The 24,779-nt window shown below is 33.5% G+C and overlaps 3 protein-coding genes across 10 annotated transcripts; 1 reads left to right on the forward strand and 2 right to left on the reverse strand.

Moving 5' to 3' along the window:
• Positions 1 to 172: 172 nt before the first annotated feature.
• On the reverse strand, positions 173 to 16,945 carry LOC123682640 (GMP synthase [glutamine-hydrolyzing]). 5 transcript variants are annotated; one of them, XM_045621384.1, is made up of 9 exons: positions 16,788 to 16,945; positions 15,332 to 15,632; positions 14,749 to 14,866; positions 14,596 to 14,675; positions 5,057 to 5,637; positions 3,191 to 3,591; positions 2,428 to 2,734; positions 1,731 to 1,919; positions 173 to 638 (listed from the first exon to the last, which is right to left on the reverse strand). In XM_045621384.1, exons 2-9 carry the CDS (start codon positions 15,615 to 15,617, stop codon positions 537 to 539), a joined length of 2,064 nt encoding a protein of 687 aa, XP_045477340.1. In that variant the 5' UTR covers positions 15,618 to 15,632; positions 16,788 to 16,945; the 3' UTR covers positions 173 to 536. The 5 variants fall into 5 exon arrangements, with proteins under 5 accessions (XP_045477340.1, XP_045477338.1, XP_045477339.1 ...); XM_045621382.1 differs by lacking the exon at positions 16,788 to 16,945 and adding an exon at positions 16,387 to 16,592; XM_045621383.1 differs by lacking the exon at positions 16,788 to 16,945 and adding an exon at positions 16,108 to 16,256.
• Positions 16,946 to 17,119: 174 nt separating this feature from the next.
• On the reverse strand, positions 17,120 to 20,374 carry LOC123682647 (SET domain-containing protein SmydA-8-like). The gene is made up of 3 exons (XM_045621393.1): positions 19,064 to 20,374; positions 17,467 to 17,651; positions 17,120 to 17,415 (listed from the first exon to the last, which is right to left on the reverse strand). Exons 1-3 carry the CDS (start codon positions 20,289 to 20,291, stop codon positions 17,293 to 17,295), a joined length of 1,536 nt encoding a protein of 511 aa, XP_045477349.1. The 5' UTR covers positions 20,292 to 20,374; the 3' UTR covers positions 17,120 to 17,292.
• Positions 20,375 to 20,451: 77 nt separating this feature from the next.
• Positions 20,452 to 24,509, forward strand: LOC123682645 (SET domain-containing protein SmydA-8-like). Of its 4 annotated transcripts, none has more exons than XM_045621391.1 (8): positions 20,463 to 20,505; positions 20,672 to 20,779; positions 21,618 to 21,783; positions 21,838 to 21,986; positions 22,608 to 22,775; positions 22,830 to 22,952; positions 23,139 to 23,960; positions 24,115 to 24,509. In XM_045621391.1, the coding sequence occupies exons 3-8, from the start codon at positions 21,643 to 21,645 to the stop codon at positions 24,371 to 24,373; spliced, it is 1,662 nt and encodes a 553-aa protein (XP_045477347.1). In that variant the 5' UTR covers positions 20,463 to 20,505; positions 20,672 to 20,779; positions 21,618 to 21,642; the 3' UTR covers positions 24,374 to 24,509. The 4 variants fall into 4 exon arrangements, with proteins under 4 accessions (XP_045477345.1, XP_045477347.1, XP_045477346.1 ...); XM_045621392.1 differs by lacking the exon at positions 20,463 to 20,505 and adding an exon at positions 20,520 to 20,538; XM_045621389.1 differs by lacking the exon at positions 20,672 to 20,779 and having other exon boundaries at positions 20,452 to 20,505.
• The last annotated feature ends 270 nt before the right edge of the window (positions 24,510 to 24,779 follow it).

Genomic DNA, 24,779 nt, shown 5'->3' on the forward strand with positions numbered 1-24,779 from the left:
AATCTGAATTAAAAAAAAAGTGGCTTAACATGTGGATAAATTGTCTTTTTTGATAGAATTATTTTACATTTCGTAGTCCTTCATCACTCGAAATTCCATTAGCACTACAAAATTTGAATTCTTTGTTAAATCGTGTATTTTATTTATTGAACTTACAGAATGAGGTATAAAATGGAGAAATTATTATTTTATTAATAATATAACTGTCTTTTATTGACAAATTGAAAAAAATACAACATATAAAATAGCCTGATAGCGACTGTGAAATTCAATAAAGAATAGTTAAAATCAAAATTAAAACCAGATTTTCGATTATCGATCGTTCGGATCATTACAATTCAAAATGCATAATAAATAGTTGAGCTACAACAGTGCCAGAATATTCCAGAAAAAGGAAAAATAGTAACAAAATTGTTACACATTGTATAATATAACAACAGAGATGTACAATTTATAAAACAAGAAACCTCTTTTCAAAGTCTGTTCTTTTTTCTTTTCTAACGAATTACACAATTATCGGTAATAATTTACAGCTCTCATTCCCATTCGGTGGTTCCAGGCGGTTTGGACGTTAAATCGTATAGTACTCTTGATATACCAGGTACTTGTAAAACTTCCGTGACCATTTTAAGGACCACCTAAAATGAAAAACAGGGTTAGATTGCAAGATAAAAATTTTGCGAGGAAGATAATTTTTTTTATGAATTTTTGATATCTTAGAATCCATTTGTAAGATTTCACTGAAATTTAGTTGGTATATAAAGTGCATCATAAAAATGAATTATCCAGAAATTCAGCTATGCAGCTTTTACACAGGAAAAAATAATAAAGTTTATCTGATCCAGGGCTTATTGCACCAAACTACTATGAAACACTTTTCGATTATGGATCTTCCGAGTCAAAAAAAAATCTTTTGGAGAATGAACTGATTTGCTTCGAATTTTGTCAGTTTTTCGCAGAAATGGTGAAAAATGCCAAGATATAAAAATAATTTTCCAAGAATTTATAAATTTCAATAAGATCTGATAAGTTTTTATCAAAAATGAACAAATTTGAATGCAGAATGTGGAAAGTTGAAACTTTCAAGCATGCATTTTGATTAATATAAATGTTTTTTACTTTTTCTCAAGAAAATTGTTCAAACGAGCCATTTTATGGGTATAGTCCGTTTAACAGCTTGGTTAGGTACTATGGTTGGTAAGTTTGTGGTCCGTATATGTCAAATTCCTCAAAAAACTTCGATGAGTTATCTGTTACCAGAGCAACCGTTCTTTTATTCTCGTTAGATTCGGTAACCACGCCCACTCGGCTTGACAGTTGTCATTTTAATTTTCAGATTCTTGTTTATAAACATTTTCCATGACATCTAACACTCAAAAACTTTATTATTTTAATTATGAAACAAATACCCATCAAGATCTTTTAGTTGTTTACTAATTAAAAGAGATCAACCAAAAACCTCCAAAATTCCGTCAAAGAAAAATTTGGTAGACCAATGACAAGTGTCAAGCGCTCTGAAATTCTCGGCGATATACGGACCATACCCTATGTTTTAGTGGCATGTCACAGACCACGAAGTTTTTTTTTATTTCAGATCTGTATTTAGTAAACTCAATCGAAGCAAAAATCTCCACGCGAAATTTCGTAATTTTTTTTTACATAAATACAAATTAGAACGCAGTTTTTGACTTTTCTATTTTTTTTGTTTTGTTTTGTATAATTCTACTTACGTCTAAAGGCAACTGTTTTCCTGGCATAGCAGGTAAACCTGTCATGAAATCTTGAGTACAGAAAGGTCTCAGAACAATTGACCGTTGACATGAGGGAATTCTAAGGGCTTGGTCCCTGTCAAAATGAAGAGGGATCAAAATCACAGGCATCTGACTTATTGACTGGGAGTGACCACTGTTATGCAGTACCTGAAAAACAGAAGAATAAAACGGATGCTCTTCCCCCTATTCGACAAATTTTGCAAATTATTCAATCAGCACAAGAAAACTAAAATTTTAAAGAGGCCGCCAAATGCAATTTTACACAAGGTGACGTCACTTGGAAGTATAAACGAGAGCGTTTAGGAATTTATTTAGAGTACAGTGATGAAAAATCATATATAAAAGTAATAAAGTTTGAGGTTAGAATTCAAATATACTAAATTTTCAATGACCTTTCTATAGAAAAAAATAATCTGTCCAGTGTCATTATGAGCAGCATATTATCATTTTGTCAAAATTCCCAGAAAGACACAAAACACAAAAGAACGAATATGCAAATGCCGCTGGTGTTTACTAAAAATTGACATCATCGTGAGTTGGTCTCTTTTAGTAAGGCGAGTTTTTGTAACCTTTTTTACATAGTTAACAAATTTTTTTATTCAAATTAATGTATATCGTTCTTGAAATTATAATCTACGGCTAAAATTCTACTCACCCCCGTAGCAATATCATCACATTGTCGTAGTGTACTCAGTACATTGTTTGTGAGGAACGTTGGTGTAACATCCGGAATGGGTTCTTTTACAAGCCCGCCAAATACGTAGCAGACCCTGTTGATATTTCTGCATATCCTAGGTATAAGGGTGGACAGGAAGGACAAGTCGTTCCAATCCGGTTCTCTTTCACTTGAAATACCTACAACGTAATTGTACGATCGGCAGTCACCTTGAACACCAACACTTCTTATGGGCAGGAGGGTGGCAGCAAGTTTTTGTTTACTAGATATCTTTCGTAGAGTTTTCCTGAAAGTGGAGAGAACATGTTGAAATCAAAATGTTTTATGTCTTTGTTGCAGCATAGAGATTGGACGTTAAAGGTTAAGTGTGGTTAGGTTGGTATTCAATCGCAAAGATTACTATGATTCACAACATCTAAAGAATGTGTTTTAGGCTAGTTTGTTAATTGAGTTTTCGATGATCTTTGTAGAAGAACAAGAAGATATTTTATTGTACACAATAGTGTAGTTTTTATGCATATTTAATCATTTTTTTGTCAAATCGATGTTAAAGTATATTGGTAAGTTAGTTGTGAAATAAATATTGTATACCATTGATTAACTGTGAGCAATATTATTTCCGTCATAAAAATTAACAGAGTATACAAAAAAAAAACACAATTTATAATGAATTTTTTTCATTGATGAATATTAAAAACTCGACAATTGTATAAATTCAAGATTAAATTCTCCACATCCTTACCTCTCATCTTCGCTAGTCACCCCTTCCACCCTGTTCAGAAGAGCATGTTTCTTCTGTAACATTTGGTCGAATTCGACGATAATCTTGACCAAGACCTGGGTCTCGCTGAAGTCCTTCTCCATGTAAGGCTCTTCGGCGCAAAGGACTCTTATGGCCAAACCCGGTCCAGGGAAAGGATGCCTCATTACCAATTCCGTTGGTAATCCCACATCTCTTCCTATCATCCTGACCTCATCCTTGTGGAAATCTTTCAGCGGTTCAACCACTCGACCTTCCTCTCTCAGTTTTCGTATGAGTTCGGAATCGTTGTGATGCGTTTTGATTTTATCCGCCTTGTTGGAGACCAGACACGACGCGGATTCGATTAAATCTGGTCGTAGGGTGCCTTGACCGAGGAAGATCTAGAACAAAAATAAATGTTTTTAGTTATCTTTGGAAAGCCAACTTGAATACTGTTTTAGAACTATTTGGGAATATGGAGGATGTGGAAGCCAGTCTTTAGTGTTGGAGAAGATCCAAATTTATCCATTCCTCGGCGCGCAGAACATTTGGGCCTCTCTTACGGCACGCTTTGGCGTATTTTACATTTTCATCCTTATAAGGTTCAGATGACACAATAACTAAAGCTGACCTTGGAATGTGTAGAATATGTGCTAATTGCTAGGTGGCGATTTTTCACATAGAATTTTCTTCAGTGACAAAGCACACATTTTTTACTAGGTGGCTATGTTAATAAGCAAAATTGTCGTATATGGGTGAATCAAGATCCTCATATTGCAACTTCTTTGTCACTCAAACCGTCAATTCTCATAGCTATAGCCCATAGAATAATAAACATAGATAGAAGGAGTATACTCAATTTTTACATGTCCCCAACAAGGTTAGATTACGTTGCCCGATTGTGATATATTTTCAAATCCACAATTCTACTATATCATTATGAATGTATATTATATTAATGAAATATATTTATTTGAGTGATTCCCGATTAAATATGCAAATTTGAATATTCGGAATCCAATATTTTTCCTAATTGTCGAATTTATAAGAAGCAGAATATTTATTATTTTCTGAATCTACCTGCTGAAATCCAAGGTTTGGCAACTTTTGCTCTCCAAGTGTCATCGGTTGTTTCACGTCGTTTGGCGCGCTTGAAGTTCGTTTTCTGAATTTCTGATGTATTCAGGTATTTATTTCCATATATTTTGAGTTAATATGAAACGTTGATTCACTATGGGACATAAGAAGTGCGTTTTTTTGTGGACAAACTCGCGAATTGAGTGAAATATCGTATCACTGTTATGAATTCATCTCCGCGCGCTTCATGTCAAATTTGATCGTTCATGTTTGGGACAAAATTTGCTTACTGAAAATTACATATGCTCTCTCTATCTATGTTTATTACTCTGAGCTATAGCCAAACAATTACAGATTTTTTGGCCTAAAATTCATGATATGAAATTGCAAGAGATGTGCTTTCAGCAAGATGGTGCAACAAGCCACACAACACGACCCGTTTTGGCTTTATTGCAAGAGAAATTAGCAGGAAAAGCAATATCTGTGAATTGGCCTCCAAGATCATGTGACAATATGAAATCCAACATCCGTCAAATTATTGGTAAGATATTGACAGAAATGTGCCGGCGAGTTATAGAAAGTTACCTCACAAGGATCGAATCCTGTGAGAGGACATTTAAATTATGTTGTATTCCACACATAACGGCAAGGTACAAGCATTATATTGTGTTTTATTCACGTTTACTTTCGTAACCACAAAATGGCTAAACCCTTCAGTAGGTATTACCAAAAAGTTGGTAGTGACGTAACAACAATTTTTAAAGACCATAGAACTAAACTTGTACTTACTTCCTCCGGTTTGATATTGAGATCGTTGACAATCTCCTCCGATATCCTAACGAACACGTCCCCGATGATCTTCCTCTTCTCCTCGGGATCGGTGGTCATGCACAGCATCTTAGTGACGTTTGTGCGATAGTTGTCGTTCTGCTTGTCCAGCGGTACCACCGTGGTGCCCTCCGCGAACATCGACGCCGCCTTGATCACCCTCAGGTCGAGCCCGATCTTCTGCAGCGACAACTGTACCCTCTCGCTCTCGTTCTTGCGCATGAAACCGTTGTCTATGTGGATGGCGATTATCTGCTCGGGCTTGAGCGCCTTGTGCAGCAACGTCGCACAGACGGTACTATCGACGCCTCCGCTGACCAACAGCAGCACCTTGTTACTGCCCACCGTGTCCTTGATGTACTTGACGCACTCGGTCTCCCTGCACTGGATGGTGAAGTTGCCCGTTAGGCTGGCGATGTCGTAGAGGAAGTTCCTCAGCATGGTGAGGCCGTTGGGCGTGAGATCGACCTCCGGGTGGAACTGCACGCCGTAGAGGTGGAGTTTTTCGTTGAAGATGCCGGCGCAAAACGAGCTGCTCTGGGCTGCGTGGAAAAAAAATTGGGTTTGGTGAGTTTGGTTTGTTGTAAGTTGAAGGAAAAGTGATGAGACTGTATTCGAATTAAGCTAAATACGTAAACAAAGATTATATACAGGGTGTTACCAAATCTTCTTAGGTCTTTTATTCAAAAGTTACACGCTTCCAAAAAGGAGAAAAAATGAATTTTTTAATCTTTTTCTTGAAATTGCTTGCTGCAGAGTTGAAGGAATTTTGCGAGCATGAGGTTGTGAAAACAAAACGTGGCCGACATTTACTAGATTTTTGTGATTGCATTCAGAGAAGATCCATTCATGCACATAGGGTATAATAATAATAAAGTTTATTTGCTTTCAACACAACTCTAATAAATATTGCAAATAAACACGATGAACAGAGGCTGTTAGTTCTGAAAAAAAATACAAAAATTCTCTTCCTTGAACGCCGTGACAACAGTATACAAAAAAAATTTCGTTGGGTATGAACAATAACACAAATGGAATCATATAAAATCTAAAAGTCTATTATCGGGTTGAAACTGTCAAAATCTGGTTCTTAGTTCGGTCCAATTCGGGGTAAAAAGGTCTTAATCATGAGTAAATATTTGTCACTATTCTTGAGGGCACTTAATAACTCTCTGTTTAGACATGATGGATATTAATAATAAGGTAAGTAAATCCACACCAACACTCACTGAATTCCCAAATCATTAAATACCTTCGCATCTCCATTCAGTAGCCACAATTTTACCTTCCTATTGAATGATCTACGATTTTTTAGTGTTCTATATTCCATAGGAAGGAAAGCGAACATTTTGGGTGCCAAATACCACCAGCATCTCTGACCAATCGTCTTTTGGGTAAGTATCGTCTTGAAATTCTTGAGTTTATGTCTAGTAGGGTACTCGTGATCGATTGATTGTAGTCTTATCTTTCCCTTCTGGAGAAGACTAGTCAATTTTAAAAAGTAAAGTTGTTGTATGTTCAGACCTCTTGATATTCTGTAAATTTCTACAGAGGGGAACAAATATGGTTTTCCAAACATCGTTTTGAGAATCATCCTCTGAATGACGTGTAGTCTCTCCAAATGAACAGCGTGTGCAGCTCCCCAACCAACATTCCCATATGTTAAATGTGACTGCACTAAACCGTAATAAATAGTTTTGCAGCTGATCCTTCCCCCTGCTCATCTATGTCAATTTCATCACTCTGTACCTTAAGATCTTCATAAGTGAATCTTTCTCCATTTATGAACAGTAATTGGTTTTTTATGTGAGCATTGAAGTTCTTTCTTTTAGCTTCTCGCAAATGCTCGCTCAAGACTTTCTGTTTAGCTCTATCCTCAGGACATAGGTCGTCGTTTATGAATATTTCTTTTCCCCTCAACTTACTCCTATTTTCTATTACCTTTTTTTTTTGACAATATATGATACGAACTCGATCTTTATTGGTGAATTTGATTTCTTACCAAGTTTATATAAATCGTTAATGTTGTTGATTGTTAAATTAATGTTTAGCAAACTATTCAATTGTGAGATTGTGGTCTCGACCAGCCCTCCAGCTTCCACAGGTAAACCTGTAACTATAATGTTATTTCACAAGATCTGAATATAAATGTTATTCTTTATGATATTTCTTTTTAAAGCCAAAATGTCTAACTCAACTTTTGATATTCTCCCCATTCTCCCCTCAATCTGACCAATGCACTGTCTAGTACTCACTCCTTCACATCGTATATTTTCCTTTATTGCATCCAACTCTTTTCTTAGAATAGAGGTTTGTGTGGAAAGTTCTTGTTTCAGCACTTTGACTAATTCACTTGTATTTGACATAATTTACAATTCGGACCGTCGATGTAATCCTTTAGACGCCACATCCAAGAATCGATTAGATTAGATGGATCTTTATTTGCAATAAAAATTACAAATGGTGTCGACAGTAATAAATATAAAATATCACAGTGGTAACAATATACAAACAAACACAATAACCCATAAAACAATCACTAGGTATCACATTTTTTTTCTTAGCAAGTACTCTTCTATGGAATATGTTGTTTCATCCAAAAGCAACCTTTTGACTTCTCTCTTGAAGTTCATTAGGGGCCTGCCATGAAACTCAGAACAAAGTTTATTATATAGTTTGGGGCCCCAGAAGTCAATGCCCTGCTGTATGCGCTTCAGACGATGCATTGGAATCTGCAAGGAGCAGGGCCCCCGCAACCGCGCGTTCAACGCGTGCACCGCACGCGGGCGCCACTCTTAAGGGGCGCCAAAATCTCTTATAGACCGCATGAAAATCCGAAAGACCAAAGATTTTTGAAAAAGTTTTTTTTTTATTTTTTCAACAATTTTAAACGTGCAAAGACATCTTTTACACATCCAAACAAGTTCCCGAACGTCACAATCCCTATAAAATAACCTCGGCCACAGATTGCAATTATACGATTCTTTTCTAGTAAACAAATCATAAATAATCATCCCTTTGTCGGTACGGGATTTCTTTATGGACCACCTTGCACCGGACGGCGGGCACCATTTCTTCGATCATCACTAAAACGCATATGGTACACATAAACAATCATAAATACCGAAGCGATAGCTTTTAGCCAGGGGAATTACTGAAACTTTCGCCACCATCTGTAGGAAAAATACTACATGTTACAGAGAATTTCTGAACTACCAAAATCTGCTTGATATGCTATAACAGCAGAAACCTATCCAAAGAATAGTTATTTTGTTTCGAAACGTTTAGGGGTTGAGGTCAAGACGCAAAAAATTAAAATACTCAGATAATTGGAAAGATTTGTATTTTGTGTAATTGCGGTTTGTTTTACTGTTTCTTGTTGTGATTATATTAAATTTTAAGAAATGGTAAGTACCTATCCACATACCTACAGTATTAGCATTTCTATTAATCTATAAAATTCGATATTTTTTTTTCTGTTTAAAATGGTGCACATCCTAAATTAGCCCATACCTATACATATACTATAATATTATTTTTATTTGATTCAAATAGGGAAGTATTGTTTGTAATCGTGAAAAAATTGAATCGACTTTGATATTTTGAATTTGTTACCTGGGGCCACCATCATATTATACTTAATTTTTTTTTTAATATGCACCCTGGATCTGTATTATTTATTTGATGTTCGTAGCCGTTTGACATTCTAAAAAAATTATATTTCACCTTTGCCAAAAATTAATTATTATAACAGGAACAGGGTATGTGCTTCAGATCGGTCTTAACTTATTATTATTATTAATATTAATTCCGTTTAGGTTTAAAGGCTCGGATTTAAGGTTTAAATTCATAAAAATGAAAACATATGGATTATTCTCAAAGGGATGGCGCAAAGTAAATCATGGGTGAATGTCCTTACCAATTTTGGATCAAGTTTTTCTTAAATTCTAGGAGCCATACAAGAGAAAACGACCTTCTGGTGCAAAATTTCGAAAGCAAAAAAAAGCTAGACTTCAACAAAGGGAGAAGATGGCTGGGAGTATGGAATCATATTTAATAATTATTAATAATAATATTAATCTTTTGATATAATATTATGAATAATTTAAAAAAGAATAAAGCTCAGGTTTTGAAAACTCTGCAGTTTCATTACAAAATTAAAATAAACTGCGGTTTTGATCGAATGCTTGAATAAAATAATGAAACATTTAAAAAATGTATTATGCAACAACTGACAGCATAAAGTTCATAAGGCATTCAATAAAGGTTGCTGATAGTTTTTTTAACCCTTCTACAAATAAATTCCTAACAAAAACTGAAACATTTTTTGCCGATTATCTTGCGACGTTTTTCTCCACTTCCCCCTTCAAGGGGCGCCAAAATATTTTCGGCACGCGGGCGTTGATGACCCTTGCGGGGGCCCTGGCAAGGAGTCTTTATTTCTTGTTTCATATTCATGATTTTCAGAATTGGATGGAAAATCCTTAAGGTTCTGATGCACATAACATAGCGCGTTGTAGATGAAAAGTGATGGAACTGTAAGTATTCCATTATCTTTGAATGCCTTTCGGCAGGACTCATTATAACCCATGTTGAACATAGTTCTGATGGCTCTTTTTTGCAGGATGAAGATGCTTTGTGACCCCGATGTCGTCCCCCAGAACATTATGCCATAGTTGACGTGGCCATGAAAATTGGCATAGTAGACCGACTTAAGAGCTTCCACAGTGACAACCGTCTTGATGGTTCTTAGACTGAAAATTGCGGAGGTAAGCTTCTTAGTTAACTCTTCAATATGTTTTATCCAATTTAGGCCACTATCAATGTACATACCGAGGAATTTAATCGATTTCTCAGGTTTCTGATTGAAGATCAAACTTTGAGTTTTCTGATTATTTAATTTTAACCTGTTAGACGACATCCACAAGCCTGTATTCTCCATAACCATTTCGTTTTTCTTCTGCAATTTATCAATTGATGTATCCTTCAAAATCAGTGTGGTATCATCAGCGTAAAGGTAGGCAACAGCACTCTCCAAATTACAAACTAGGTCATTTATGTATATAATGAAAAGTATGGGTCCTAGTATTGACCCTTGAGGAACTCCACACAATACTTCTTTTGTATCTGAATATTTTCCCTTCCATTTCACAGTCTGTCTTCTATATTCCAAGTAGGACTTCATAAGATCCATTGGTATACCCCCTGATTCCATAAAACGATAATTTTTCAAGAAGACCTCGGTGATCAACCGTATCGAATGCCTTCGACAGGTCACCATCAACTACTCCATCTCATCCTGGCCCATAATCGCACTCTGAACCACACCATTGATTGCAGTTATAACAGATCGTCCCTTTAGATAGCCATGTTGCTCTTCTACAAATAACTTAAGACTCTCAAAATAGTTCACCAGACGCTTCTTAATAATAACTTCCAAAATCTTTGAAAAAACTGGAACAACCGAGATAGGACGATAGCTGCTACAGTTTTCAGTGTCACCATTTTTATAAACTGGTACAACCTTTGAATGTTTCAACTCATTAGGAAAAATACCTTCAGCAAGGCATTTATTCATTATTATCACCAAAGGTTCAAGTATTATACTGGATATATCGCGTCGCTTGATGAAATCGTTAGATAAACCATATATGTCCTCAGATTTTGATTTTTTCAGATTCGCCAGAATACTGCTGATTTCAGAATGATCCGTAGGCTTAAGAAAGAATGAATTCATAGTTCTGTTACGCAAACTGAAGTTTTTCATATATATACTAGCATCAAGGGAATTGCAATCAATGCCGCGAAGTATCTGTTTGGGGACATCCAAGAAGAAATCATTGAAATCATCCGCATTACCATGATAATTCCTGCAGTTTACTCTCTGTTTTCTTGCTTTAGTGGATCTAATTTCCCGATTCACTACCTTCCAAGCAGCCTTCTGTTTGTTTTCACTATTATTTATGAACTGCTCATTTTTAATCCTTTTTTCCATATCCACCGTTTTGAAGAATTTTTCTTTAAGGTCAACGTAACCTTGATATATCAAATTATCTTTCGTCACCTGAGATATAATACCTAAGGCATCCAGTCTAATTTTCAATATTTTCAGATTCTCGCTATACTCAAAATTTTTGTATCCTACGTCGCCACAACCAGATGATCGAACTGTTTTTTTAATTTCAGGAAAATACTCGTTGAAAGCCTGTTAAAAATAGCTATGAAAATTTCTATATGCATCCTCAGCAGAGAGGCCAGACAAAACATCGTTCCACCTCACACCTGACAACGCCTCCTGAAAACCACCTAAAGCAACAGAATCATATATCCTCATGAAAACCAATTCAGCTTTTGTGCCATGCAGAGTTATTATAGGTAAGTTTCTTATTTGTGCTAGATGATCTCCCATGTGCATGTTCACTGTTCTTGTTGCAGATCCAGCCATTCCGCAGTTAACCACAATGTTATCTATACATCTTTTGCTGTTTATTCGATTGATCTCATTTGTTGTAATTTTCATGTTAAACGTATCTAATAAAACTATCAAATCATGACTTTCTCTTTTATCTCTGAAATCTATGTTGAAATCTCCCGCTAGAACTATCTTCTTACCATTGTCTACCACAGAAAGAGCCTCACCTATAACATTGAGAAATTTCTTACTGTCACCATTTGGAGACTGAAATTATGACTAAATTTTTATTTTTTATTTCAACAGCAGCAAGCTCAATATCTTTTTCAACAGATAAATATTTAATTTCCTCAATCTCAATAAATTTAATATCATCCCGAATCAAAATCATTGACCCACCATGTATATACCTAGCTCTTGCAAAAATACCTCCCATTGTGTACCCGTGTAAAAAAATATTATCAACATTTTGTTCCTGCACAAAATGTTCTGTAATACATAGAATATCAATCCTGTTCTGTTCCAAGAACATTCGTATTTTATTTGTTTTATTCCCTATGCCATTTATGTTAATATTCAGTAAAGTGGTTACCTGTGATGTTTTGTCCTGGTTTATTTCCTTTCCAGTTCCGAAAAAATCTAAACTGTTTTACCATAACTCCACTGGGCCAAGTTTCAGGTCTGTGTAACTCACTCATCAGTGATAAGTCCGCTGCAACCTTGAAGGCCACACTATTAGCATCATCCCTCTTAGGTAGCTTCTCTACATAAAAATCTCTACCAGGAAACTTCATTGTTAGATAATTTTTAACGTTACTATCCGTTGCATTTTGATCTACTCTTCCTACATAAAGCCATGCACGTTTAATAGCTCCACTAAAAGAGGCGCCGGAATCTGCAGTACTGGGTAAAGAGTCACAAGTTCCCACAGTGGGCTCTTTTCTTCGCGTTGGATTGTGTCTGGAATTACGATTATTTTCTTTACGGTCAGTAACTGAACTCTTTCCCTCTGAGTCCGTAACATTTTCAAAAGCGGCAACACCGCTAGTTCCACTTCCTACGTTATCATTGTTTACATAACCTCTTTTGGATTTTAGAAGTTCAATTATATAGTTTTTATCGGTTATAGTTTTCTCTAACTGCTTCAAAAGTCTTCTTGATGCTTCGAGTTCCACTTTGGTTAGTTTATAATCATAATAGTAACTATTCAAGTCATTGTCGACTTTGTTGTCGTTCTCCGAGACATCCGCCAAGGAGTCAACAAAATGATCTCTAGTTGAATCTATATGTTTTCGAAGGTTATTACTCAATGCTACTCCCTCTGGCACTTCTCCTGACATTATAATCTCTATTAAAACTTCTTTTTTCAACTTGCTCAATTCACCACTATAATCACCACCGGTCGCCATTGTTGCCAATCTTATACAGATAAGAATCTCGATCGTAAACAATGTATTTCCTTTCTGTTTCAAATGTATTTCCCTCCGATAACAAACTCGATAATTTGTCCGTTTAATTGTTAATTTCACACAGCATAATAAACTAGAGTCTTCAGTATTATTATTCTTGAAATATATGTATCAAAACTACTATTGTTTTCAGTTTCCTCGTTATATTTCTCTACGTTTTTAATAGCAACCTAGTCAGCGACGTACACATGCATAGCAATGATGGTCCGTATATCGCCGATAATTTCAGAGCGGTTACTAGTGGTTTTCAATGTTTCAGTTAACCTGCTTCGTATTTACGGACCGCTTGACACTTGTCATTGGTCACAAAATTTCTCTTTGACAGAATTTTGGAGGTTATAAATGGTTGATCTCTTTAAATTTGTAAACAACTAAAAGTTCTTAATGGCTCTGAAGGGTATTTGTTTCATAATTAAAATAAAAAAGTTTTTGAGTGTTAGAAGTCATAGAAAATGTTCATAAACAATAATCTGAAAATTAAAATGACAACTGCTAAGCCGAGTGGGCATGGTTACCGAACCTAAATAGAATAAAAGTATGGTTGCTCTGGTGACAGATAACTCACCGCAGTTTGAAGAAATATTCACCGGTTTTTGAGGAATTTGACATGTACGGACCACCAACTTACTAACCATACTAACCAAGGAGATATACGAACCATATCCAATGTTGTATCACAATAGAAATAAAAAATATTCCATAGCAAGCTTTTTCATTGGTAAAACATGATCACAAAATTTTATTCCTTCAACTATTCAGCAAATTCAAGAACGAAAATTTAATTGTTTTTTCTCATTTTGTAAGCAATACTAAGGAAAGGCCTAAGAGCTTTCGTTTACATAAAAGACACCCTTTAATTTTCGAGAAGGATTCAACATCTAAAAACTTATGCACTTATTTGGTAACACCCTGTATATGCAGAATAGTCCTTGTCCTTTTGCTGATGACATCTGTTTCAAATTTGATTCACAACTTTAGAATTATTAGAGGCAAGATTTTACACTACATTATTATGTATTGTATAACATGTTTTTGATGTCATAATTTTAATTTGTTTAGTTTTTTAGAAACTATAAAGATAAATACCTGAATTTCAAATGAAATCACAAAAAACAAACAGATATTACTTATGGGTATAATTGAATATTACAATGATTTTTCATTGAAATTGAAAGTTTTGAGTTGTGCAATTGTTTAGCAAGATTTATTAAGCAACCAGAATAAACCTGGAAATGATTTTAGAACTTATAGTTTTTTTAAGTTCTTTAGGATATTATTTTAGCTTTTTAAGTAATATTTTTTCCATAAACTTTAGAAAAAAAGTAAGAAAATTAATGATATGGAGTAAGAAGTTTTGGATTTTGTCTATTAGAAAGTTAATTACAAATTTGGGAACCAAACCCACATGGAAAATTTAAAGTTTCTAGATGTTTTCTTCGATAATTGTTTGTCCAATTTAAAGACAGATTTGTCATTAGTGATTGGAACTTTATCGTTTGAGACCAGTCCTGGCTCAAAATTCGAATATGTATAACATACATACACTGTAAAGAAATGATAAAGCGATCGATTCAGAGAAGACCGCTCAAAGATTATAAATGAAAATTAATGGTACTCACCAATCGATTTAAAATTGTCACCTATTTTGTCGATTGAATCACCATGAGTCAAAAGTACAGATTGCACTTTATCCAAACCTCTGTAAAACAATAAAACATTAACTTAATTGAGAGAATTACTAGCAAAATTTCATTAATCATGTTTTTTCTTACTTGAATAATAAACACTTCGTGTTGACCTCTACAGTATATTGACCATCTTCTCTAGATTCTTTTCTCACTACAGTTCCACCAAATTCCTTATTCATCATTTGCATTCCATAACATATGCCTAAAAAAAAGTTGAACTGAATTTGCAGTATAAGAGTTATCAGTTATTCACTATATTATTGTTTGAAGTAACCTTCTTAAAGATTCAAAAAAATGAGGAGAATAGTCCTCAGAATTTCAAAATGGAAAATAAGAATGTGCTTCATTGATTATTTTCACATAAAAAACTCCTAATTTTAAGATAAAGTGCAATAATAAACCATAAAAAAATACGGCATACATTGCTTAAGCTTGAAAACCATTAGAAGTAGCAAAAAGATGATAATTGAAGAATATAGAAAACTTTACACTAAAAAAAGTACAAAGGAAAAACTATATTTGTAAATTTTAATTTCCTGTATATTTTCACCTAAGAATCTATGGCTGAATTTAATGTACAACTTTAAGACTCACCCTATATTTGATTTCTCTCAAATTTCAACTTTGTTATTTTAAAAGGAATAATTTATAATTTTTCATGACTCACCTAATACTGGTAAGCCTATCCTAAAAATATCAGCATCATATCTTGGTGCATCTTGTGCATAGACTGAATTTGGACCTCCGGATATTATGATGGCTTTGTAACCCCCCTCCTTGATGTTGAACGCTGGAGTATCCAGCGGCAAGATGTGGGACTCAACATTGAGTTCCCTGACCTTACGATCTATCACCTTACCATATTGGGCACCAGCATCAAGTACACACACTTTCTCGGTATTCGTTGCCCCGTTGCTGGACATATACTGACCTTCGGGGCTTAAATTTGGCATTGCTCTCCAACAACACTATAAAAAAAATAATAAAACTCAAAAAGTTTATGGAAGAGCTTGAATATTTCTAATAAGTAGTTACAAATCAAGAAGACTATGCAAACAATATAATTTGATAATAATGCAATCTAATAAGCTCAAATATTGAAATTCTTGTCTAAAGATTTCATAACTAATGATTGTTTAGATTTCGAATATAATGAGATGATTGTTAGATAGTGAAAGGTCAAGGCTTATCAGAAGTTTGAGCTTTAAAAGCAATCTAAATTTCACCATCAAAACTCACATACTCATTGAGAATTACTTTTCAAATTGAATAAAAACATAAGGACGCAAAAATAGTATAAAACAATCAAAACCTGAGTATCAATGTTCGTACATGTTATATACTTTAGAGAAGTAATTTTTTTTGTAGGTATATTCAAGAATTGGCAATGTTAAAATAATTTACTACATAGTACCAAAGGCTGAAAAGGCATTTTCGGAATACCTCTTGAACTTGTCCTAAGAAAATAGGGACTGGAAATGACACCTGATTTTTGCAAGGAACTACGAAGGTTAAAATTAGAACTTGTGAAGGTGATCATACAAAATAAACCTAGTATCATCGTTTTGGCACATGATGAAAATTTAAATATAGATTTCATAAAGACCGTTTCATATTGAAATCGATGGATAGTGTAGATTTTGCAAAACAATGAGAACAATGACAATATTTGCTTCAAATTTTGAGGTTATTCCTATAACCTGAAAGAATGTAATTTATTACCTGTATTTTAAACAGAATAGTGCAGATGAAATATCGATTCCAATCAGAATCGAGTCGCTTTAGTATTAGGATCTGCGAGATGTCGCCCAAAGTACCGCAAAATTCGGCTATAAATAATATCATATGTTTCTGATATTGACCACTGATTTTCTTGGTGAATTATATCATTTCAACAATGGACAAATTACTCTTTGACTCTTAAACAGTTCTTTTGGTATTCTTTTATATTCAGTTGAAATAAGCGAAGAAAATTATATAGATAATCTAAATTGTTGTCAATTTTCTTGACCTAAAACCTCATGGTGATATACCTAAAAGAAAAATTCTGACAAGAGGTCTTATCGTCGGTGCACTTAATTAAACTTTTGAAAAATATAGGTTCTTGATATTCTAATACTCACCTCAACTATTATACTTTTATATTAATTAAGATAAAACGATTAAAAACTATTGATGATAACGTCAAATCACATCACAACTTTTGTCAATGAAAGAAACATCACTTATTGTCAATGTCTTTTTACCGACAGAGGAATGAATGGACAGTTCATCTAAGGATATTTTCCAACATCTTCAGTACTTATTTTTTTTACAATTACGATATAAACAGGTCACTTCGCGAATTTGAGTAGAGTAAGTAACCAATAGATTGAACTACTGGTAGTGATTAGTATAGATGTCTTTAATCTCATTAAAGTTTTCTCTGAAAATAAATTGCGAGAAATAAAAAGAATTCTTTTTCAAACTTAATTTTTATCTATAAAATTCACTATATTTTTATTCTTAATCACTAAATGTAATAAAAACAATAATTGTGATCAATCAGTAATAATATAAACGATTTAATTTTTTATAGTTTGATGTATCTCCAGGAGGTGGCGCTGAAGAAATCGAATAATTTGAAATTTATATTTCGAGCAAGGTGTTCAATGTTTGCATTTTTTCTTGTAGAGTTTCTTTGAATTCTGGTTCTACCATTAGTATTTTACATGATTCTTGTAGGATATCCAGAGATTTTCTCAATTTGTCCTGAAAAACAACATGTTAACACAATGTTAAATAACTTAATTCAAATCTTACCTCTGCTTCAGTTTTGGTGATGAGGTCTCCGCAGTATTCTTTTTTGGCTTGCAAAACCATCGATGTCTGTAGTTCGTGAAGAAGAATTCCTCTGAATCGAGAATATCCAGGATCAATTTTGTCTGCAATCTCCAATAATTCATTACAAAGATATATTTTCCTTTCCAAAAGTTCCAATGGCATATCTGCAAAAATATATCACTAATAACGGTTCACCTCTTCTTAGAAAAAAATTATCATCTCCATCTTCTAATCTGTTTTAGTGTGAAGAAAGGCCTTGGGGGACAGGCATCCCAAAGGTACAAGTACAATTCTATAATCACGAAAGAATTGATAATGATTAAAATGTGTAAAATTATAATTTCAACGATTACAATGATTTTTGTCATATTATGATATCAAATGCCATTTTACGCAGAATATGGGAACGACAAAATTCTGTGAATATTATTTTTGAGCGCTCGTCGCCGAACAGATTGCTCTATCAATAATTTTCGAATTTTGAGCCGCGAATGGTCTCAAACGTCTTTATGAATATGAAAAAAAAAATATGGAAACTCGCGAACGGAAAGACCTAGAGACTTGAAATTTTCAGGGTAGGTTCAGATCTCCAATGCTATGATCAAATTTGTTAATGAGCAAAATTTGATTAGGGGTTCCGTAAAAATGAACTTTTGAAATTTTGTTTTCCTTTTGTTTTCAAAACTGCAGATTGGTTCGATGTGAAATTTGCATTTTGATCAAAAATGGGAACTTTAAGATTTTTGTTGCATTTCATAATGATGGCATAACCAGAACCATAGAAAATTCAAGAAGAATATCGAAAAAAATTACACAATATTTCTGGGATTACAAAATCGACGTGTTTCAGTTTTTGAATGTTCATATGATATGATGGATATTGAAGAAGAATATTGATATTTCCTTGATAACAAATTCAGTTAGAGATTTTGTTTCTATGTAAAGAACTACTATTTCGAGCTTTGTCCAAAATTTTATGTGGATAGGATCATATGAACCATAGAATGTGGAAGCAGAAAATCGAAAAAACCTTCAGAGTATAAAACATAGATAGAGGGAGCATATGTCTTTTTCAGTAAGCGCATTTTTTCCCCAACATGAACTATCAAATTTGACATGAATCGCGCGGAAATGAAAACATATTAATGATACGAGATTTCACTCAATTCGCAAGTTTCTCCACAAAGAACGCACTTCTTATGTCCCATAGTGAATCAACGTTCCATATTAACTCAAAATATATTGAAATAAATCCCTAAATAAATCAGAAAACGAACTTGAAGCGCGCCAAACAACGTGAAACAACTGATGACACTAGGAGAGCAAAAGTTGCGAAACTTTGGATTTCAGTAGGTAGATAAAGAAAATAATATAAATTCGACAATAAGGAAAAATATCGGATTCCAAATATTAAAATTTGCATATTTATTCGGCAATCACTCAAATAAATATATTTCATTCAATATAATAAATATTCATAAAGATATGGTGAAATTGTGGATTTGAAAATAATATCGAGCGTTCAGATATCATTGTTATTCATGGAGTAAAAAGCAACTTGAAAAAAAAATCTCACCATTATACTCGAATGATTCTGTGTTTCCATAAAGCTGTACCAGACTAAATTTCACCCTCAAACTAAAAGAATTAGTGGGATGCAATATTTCTCCGTATTTGAACAAGAAATGCTCCAAAGATTTCGGTTGGTTCATATTTGGGCCACTTATTTCTCTAAGTAAAGACTTATTACCAAAAGCGATTTGTTTCCCTGGAATCCTATTTGTACATTTCTCACAAAACCAATCAGCATCAGTATCCAGCGGGTTTGAACTCACAACTTTTGGACTTATGTCTTCTAGAAGAGTATCCTTGCATTTTTGACAGTAAATTGAGCTGATGTAAGTGTCCAATTCTTTAGAATCCTTACATCTGTCACATGCACAACTAATGTATTTCATAGTCTTGAGGTAGGTTTGTCTATCTAGAGTTCCCCACAAAGGTTCAGAAAAGTTAGTCTTCAACATTTCACCCTTTTTTATAAGCACTGTAGCGTAGATATTCAATTGATTTCCTTCTTCGACAAAAACATTTTTGGTATTAGGAACGCAATTCTGTTTAAGTAAAGGAACGGTAGGATAAAGTCCTTTGATATTACCATCCTTGGAAGAATTTATCCCTACGAAATTCTTCTTGGAAATCACCAGTATTTTTGAAAGTTCTTCATCAGTACTTGCAAGACCGAGTTGGTCACACAATTTCGACAATTCCAAAACTACGCTACTGAGTCTTTCTTTTGGTTCATCGTAGACGTAGTTACTCACGATGGAATCGAAGGTCTTGAAATCGATCGATTTTAACATGAGTATTTTCAAAGGAACCAAATGTGTGAATAGGTTAGGACACTGTCCAGCCTTTACATTTTTTTGTTTGAACAAATTGCAGAAGTTGGAATGTTCTTGTTTCGATACACATGTTTTCGAGCATAGTTTGAGATCACAAATTAAGCATTTCTCTGCAGAATTTTCATCTAATTTTCGGAAACATGAGACGCAAATAACATCTTTCACTGTTATGGGTCCAACAATTAAAGGAAGCTTGGTGATGATTTTTTCTCCGGGTTCAATGTTCCTTATGGCAACCAAAATTTTACCATTTTCTTCGTTGACAGTCTTGAACGGGACACAAGCAGCTTTGTGGTGTTTCCAATGTGCTTTTTGATGTTCCTTTCCACAATAATATATAGAATTACAGGCTGAACAGCTTTGTACGGCACTTTTCTTACAAACACCACAAAATTGGCTCATTTTAAAATGACCTTTTTGATGATGCTCTAGTTAAATTTTCAACATAGACTATATCGGTGTGAGCATTTTTAGAACTGAGAATGTTCCGTTGTTCATACTTGATTGTGCGCAAAGCTTGGAGGGGAATAAATAAAATCTATTTTAGATGAGATCCAATACTGGTTCCTAACTCCCAATTCCTTTTATTTTTTTCTTTAATACAGTGTGCAATTAGGTATCAATTTTTTGTGCTCGACCTACGTTAATTGTAATTTACATTTATCACACTAATAATTCATTTTAACGCATGCTGTAACCTGAAAGTATTTTTCACGAAGAGAGAGTTGATTAATATGTGATCATATTGTGTATTATCCCATTTTTTTTTGGATATTTTCCAGGTCATTCCGAATTGATTGCTGGTTTAAATTAGGGATAACGAAAAGTGAAATAATTTTCCTGGTTGGTTCTGATGAGGTTGCCAATTTTGAATAACGCTGAGATTGTAGGTAAATTAAAGCTTTTATGCAAATAAATTGGAATTCGTCATCAATAAATCAGTAGCTTTAAGTTTAATTCCCTTATAATATGAGCAACCTATCGAAAATGCAATTTATTTAATTGTTAGATTTTGTATCATAAGATACAATAAAACCCAAAAAATTTATGAGTACACACTTTTTTTATGACTAATAAAGCTCACAGCTTTTCCAACAAAGATTTTCACTTCACTATATGATAAAAAGGATTTACAAAAAATTAAGTAAAAATTAAATTTTCACGAGAAATCTTTAAATGCCCTTGTTGATCATTTGACATTCCAACACTGCCTATTAGTCATATTTTTTCTAATATTTGAATAGAAATAGTATGGAAGATAAATCAGATGAAAAAGAACAGACAAAGTGAAGGAATGTACCAGAGATCAGAACTTCATGTTTCAAGTTTTATTTTATTAACTTTCCCAACAATAATAGCCTTTGTGTTACCAAAATATTTCATAATTCAGTCCATTGAAAATGTGAGGAATTTCTGTTGTTGGAATGATTATAATTTCAGAATAAAAATATACTCACACTGAACGAAATAAGACAGAGAGGATTTTCAATATCTAAATCTATACGTTCTTTGTTGATTGAAAATGTTTAGATTCGTACTTGCATGCTTTCTAAAATTTCATATTCATAAACAACAGTGATTATAGTGGTGGAAGTAATGATTAGTGAACATTTTCAAACCTCATTTTATAATTTTAAATAATAGTGTTCATAATAGTGAAAGGAATAACATGAACAATTTTTCAAATCTTATTTCTTATCGTTATAATATAAAATATTATAACTTCAGATATTAACGAAGAAATCCTCTGAAAATGATGTCAGAAAATCTGTGTGCTGTTTGTAATAATCCAGGTGAAAAAAAGTGCCCATCCTGCAAAGTAATACATTATTGTTCTCTTGAACATCAGAAGCAGCACTGGGACGAGCACAAGAATAATTGTTTTTGTTATGAGGTAAAAATTAAAGCCATAATAAATTTGAATTTTTAAATATTCTGAGTTTTACAGGTACAAAGTTCTGATGTTTTTGGGAAACATTTGATAGCAAGGAGAGACCTAGAGAGAGGTGAAGTGATATTTTCAGAAGTCCCTTTGTTATTTGGGCCAAAGCCAACTCCGATAGATAACGGACCTTTCCCTTGTGTAGGATGTTCACAGTAAGTGCCAAATATTTCTGAAAAAAATTCTGAAAATCTGATACTTTTTATCAGTTCCAAATAACTGAAACAACTTCATCATCTGCATGTAACAAATGATTGATATAAATGTTATCGATTAATTATTTTTATTTACGTTCAGTTTATTAAAGATCTAAATAATAAGTAGATAAGTTTAAAAAAAAAGTAGAAAAAGGTAAAAAATTCATGAAATATCCAATTTTGTGAAGGACTTGAATTCTGTCTCAATATGACAAAATATACAGAATGTTCTTGAATTGGAGGTACAAGTGAAAATGAGAGATTCCTTGGAAAATTTTAAGAAGGAAAATTCCTATAAATATTGACCCGCAAATGCTTTGTTTTCAAGATACCTACAGGATGTTTATTGTAGCCTTTCTTTTTCATGGAAATTTTAAGAGTTTATCGAATCTTCATGAATCATTGCTACAAATCTGGAAAATAAGTACCAACAGTTCTAATTAATTTATTCATCACATTTGAAGTGCAAATGTTAAGAGAAAAAAATTTTAATCTGAAAATAATTTGAGGAATCTCCCACTTTCTTTTGTACTTCTAATTCACCCTGTATGAATGTAAATTAAAACATTTCCTATTTAGGTTGTTGAACCAAGAAACTTCAGACAAATGCGAAGCATGTCTGTGGCCCTGTTGTTCAAAAAAATGTCCAGGACTTGGAGATAATTTACGGCATGGTTTAGAATGTAAAATACTTCGATTAAGCAAAGGTGGCTTGAATTCTAACGAATCGTTCTACAAAAAATTCAGGTGAGTCTATAAATTTCTATAATTTTTTTTTTCGATAATTGAAGCTACTTACAGATTCGATATACTTATTGTTTTGAGAACTTTACTTCTTCAAAAAGTAGACAAAGAAAAATGGGATGAATTGATGGATTTAGAAGCATATCTTGGCAAAAGAGGACAGGGAACTAAAATTCACAGGTTAGAAACTTCTTCAATAATTCCATCTAACTAAGATCATCCAGTAAAATACACTAACATATTTTGATAATGGTAGATCAGGTTAGTCAAAATACTCATTTTGAGCTAAATAATACGTTTTACAAAATTTCATTTAGTACTCACGTAGTGTTCTTATTTTAATATTACTCAGTTCTTTTGCTGCAGAATTGTGGATGAAAAAGTGAAGTACTTACAAGAAAACTACCTCAACCCTTTAAAATCATACGAACAAGAAACCAAAAACAATATAATACCTATGGTAGACACAAAAACATTGCACAAAATTTATGGAATACTAGACGTCCACTCCACAGAACTTAATGGCCAAATGAATGCCGCGTTACTTTACCTTAAAAGTAGTGTTATCGAACATAATTGTACACCAAACACCATGCAAGCAATTGAAAATGCAGATAACAAATACAGGATAATCGTACGAGCTTCAACAAATATAAAAAAAGGCGAGAAAATAACCACAATGTACACACATATCCTCTGGGGAACCACAGCAAGAAGACGAAACTTATGGCAGAAAAAATATTTACAATGCTTCTGCGATAGGTGCAAAGATCCTACAGAGTTTGGTACATATTTCAACGCCTTGAAATGCATGGGGACAGAAAAGGAACCCTGTGGAGGCTCGCAGTTGCCGTCAAACCCGACAGATTTGAATTCTGTATGGAATTGTGATAAATGTAAGATTTCTCTCCCTAACGATGATGTGATGGAATTTGTGAATCATTTGGGGAATGAGGTGGACAAAGTTTTGGCGAAAGATGCTGGTGTGAAGGATCTAGAGGATATTTTGAAGAAGTTGTTGGTGTTTCTACATCCTAATCATTATCATGTGTATACTGTGAAGCATTCTTTGGTGCAACTGTATGCCAGAAGTGAAGGTGATGTATCAGATGAAGAGTTCACGAAAAAATTTGAAATGTGCCAAGATTTGATTGGGATAACTAAAAAATTGGATCCTGGAAATGCCAGGTAAAAATTAGATAAATGTTGTTGCTTATACATATAAGACCTTATTTCATCTACTGCTGCTTGTTAGCTTGTTACGTTATATGTAAGATGATTTTTGGTTGAGAGTTTCCAACATATTATTAATTCGTTTCTTCTATTTTTTTATTAATTTCAGGTTAAGTATTTATTTAGCAGTGCTCCAGAATGAGTTATTTCTGGGAAAGTTTAGTTTGCTGCAGAAGAGATTCAACAAAGAATCTAAGGATGTTTTCAAGGAAGAAGTTGATGCTATGCGAAAAATGTTGGAAGAAGCTTCTGATGCACTGAAATATGAAATTGGTTCTTTAACTGGTCAGAAGATGAATGAAGTGATATGTTTGAATAAGGTTAAGTTTATAGGATGGATGAAAGAAAATGGAATGGTAGATTTGTAAAAACTAATTTTTTAAACCCAAATTTTTCTGCGAATGAGCTGAAATATTTTTTGAGAATTATATATATGATGTGGAGATTATATATTTTATGTAATATTCGAGATTTTTTGTTGCAATATATTTTTGTTGTACTCTAGCAAATGCCTCTGGTCTTTTTACTCATTTTCTAATACAGGATGTTTTTAAAAATAGTAAATTTAACCCTGTCCCCAGTTCCGATCGAGTTGATATTTTCTATGTGATTATAAAAAACAATTTCAAAATTCATGCAAAATTTCTACAGAAAGTATCATTTGGAACTCCCATCAAAATCTTTTCAACCTCAAATTGAGACTTAACAAATTCAAATTGAGAATGAACATATTGAAATTAGGACAAAATTCATTTCTATGTGATTTCATTATAT

The sequence above is a fragment of the Harmonia axyridis genome, chromosome 6, assembly GCF_914767665.1.
Source record: "Harmonia axyridis chromosome 6, icHarAxyr1.1, whole genome shotgun sequence".
NCBI lineage: Eukaryota > Metazoa > Arthropoda > Insecta > Coleoptera > Coccinellidae > Harmonia > Harmonia axyridis.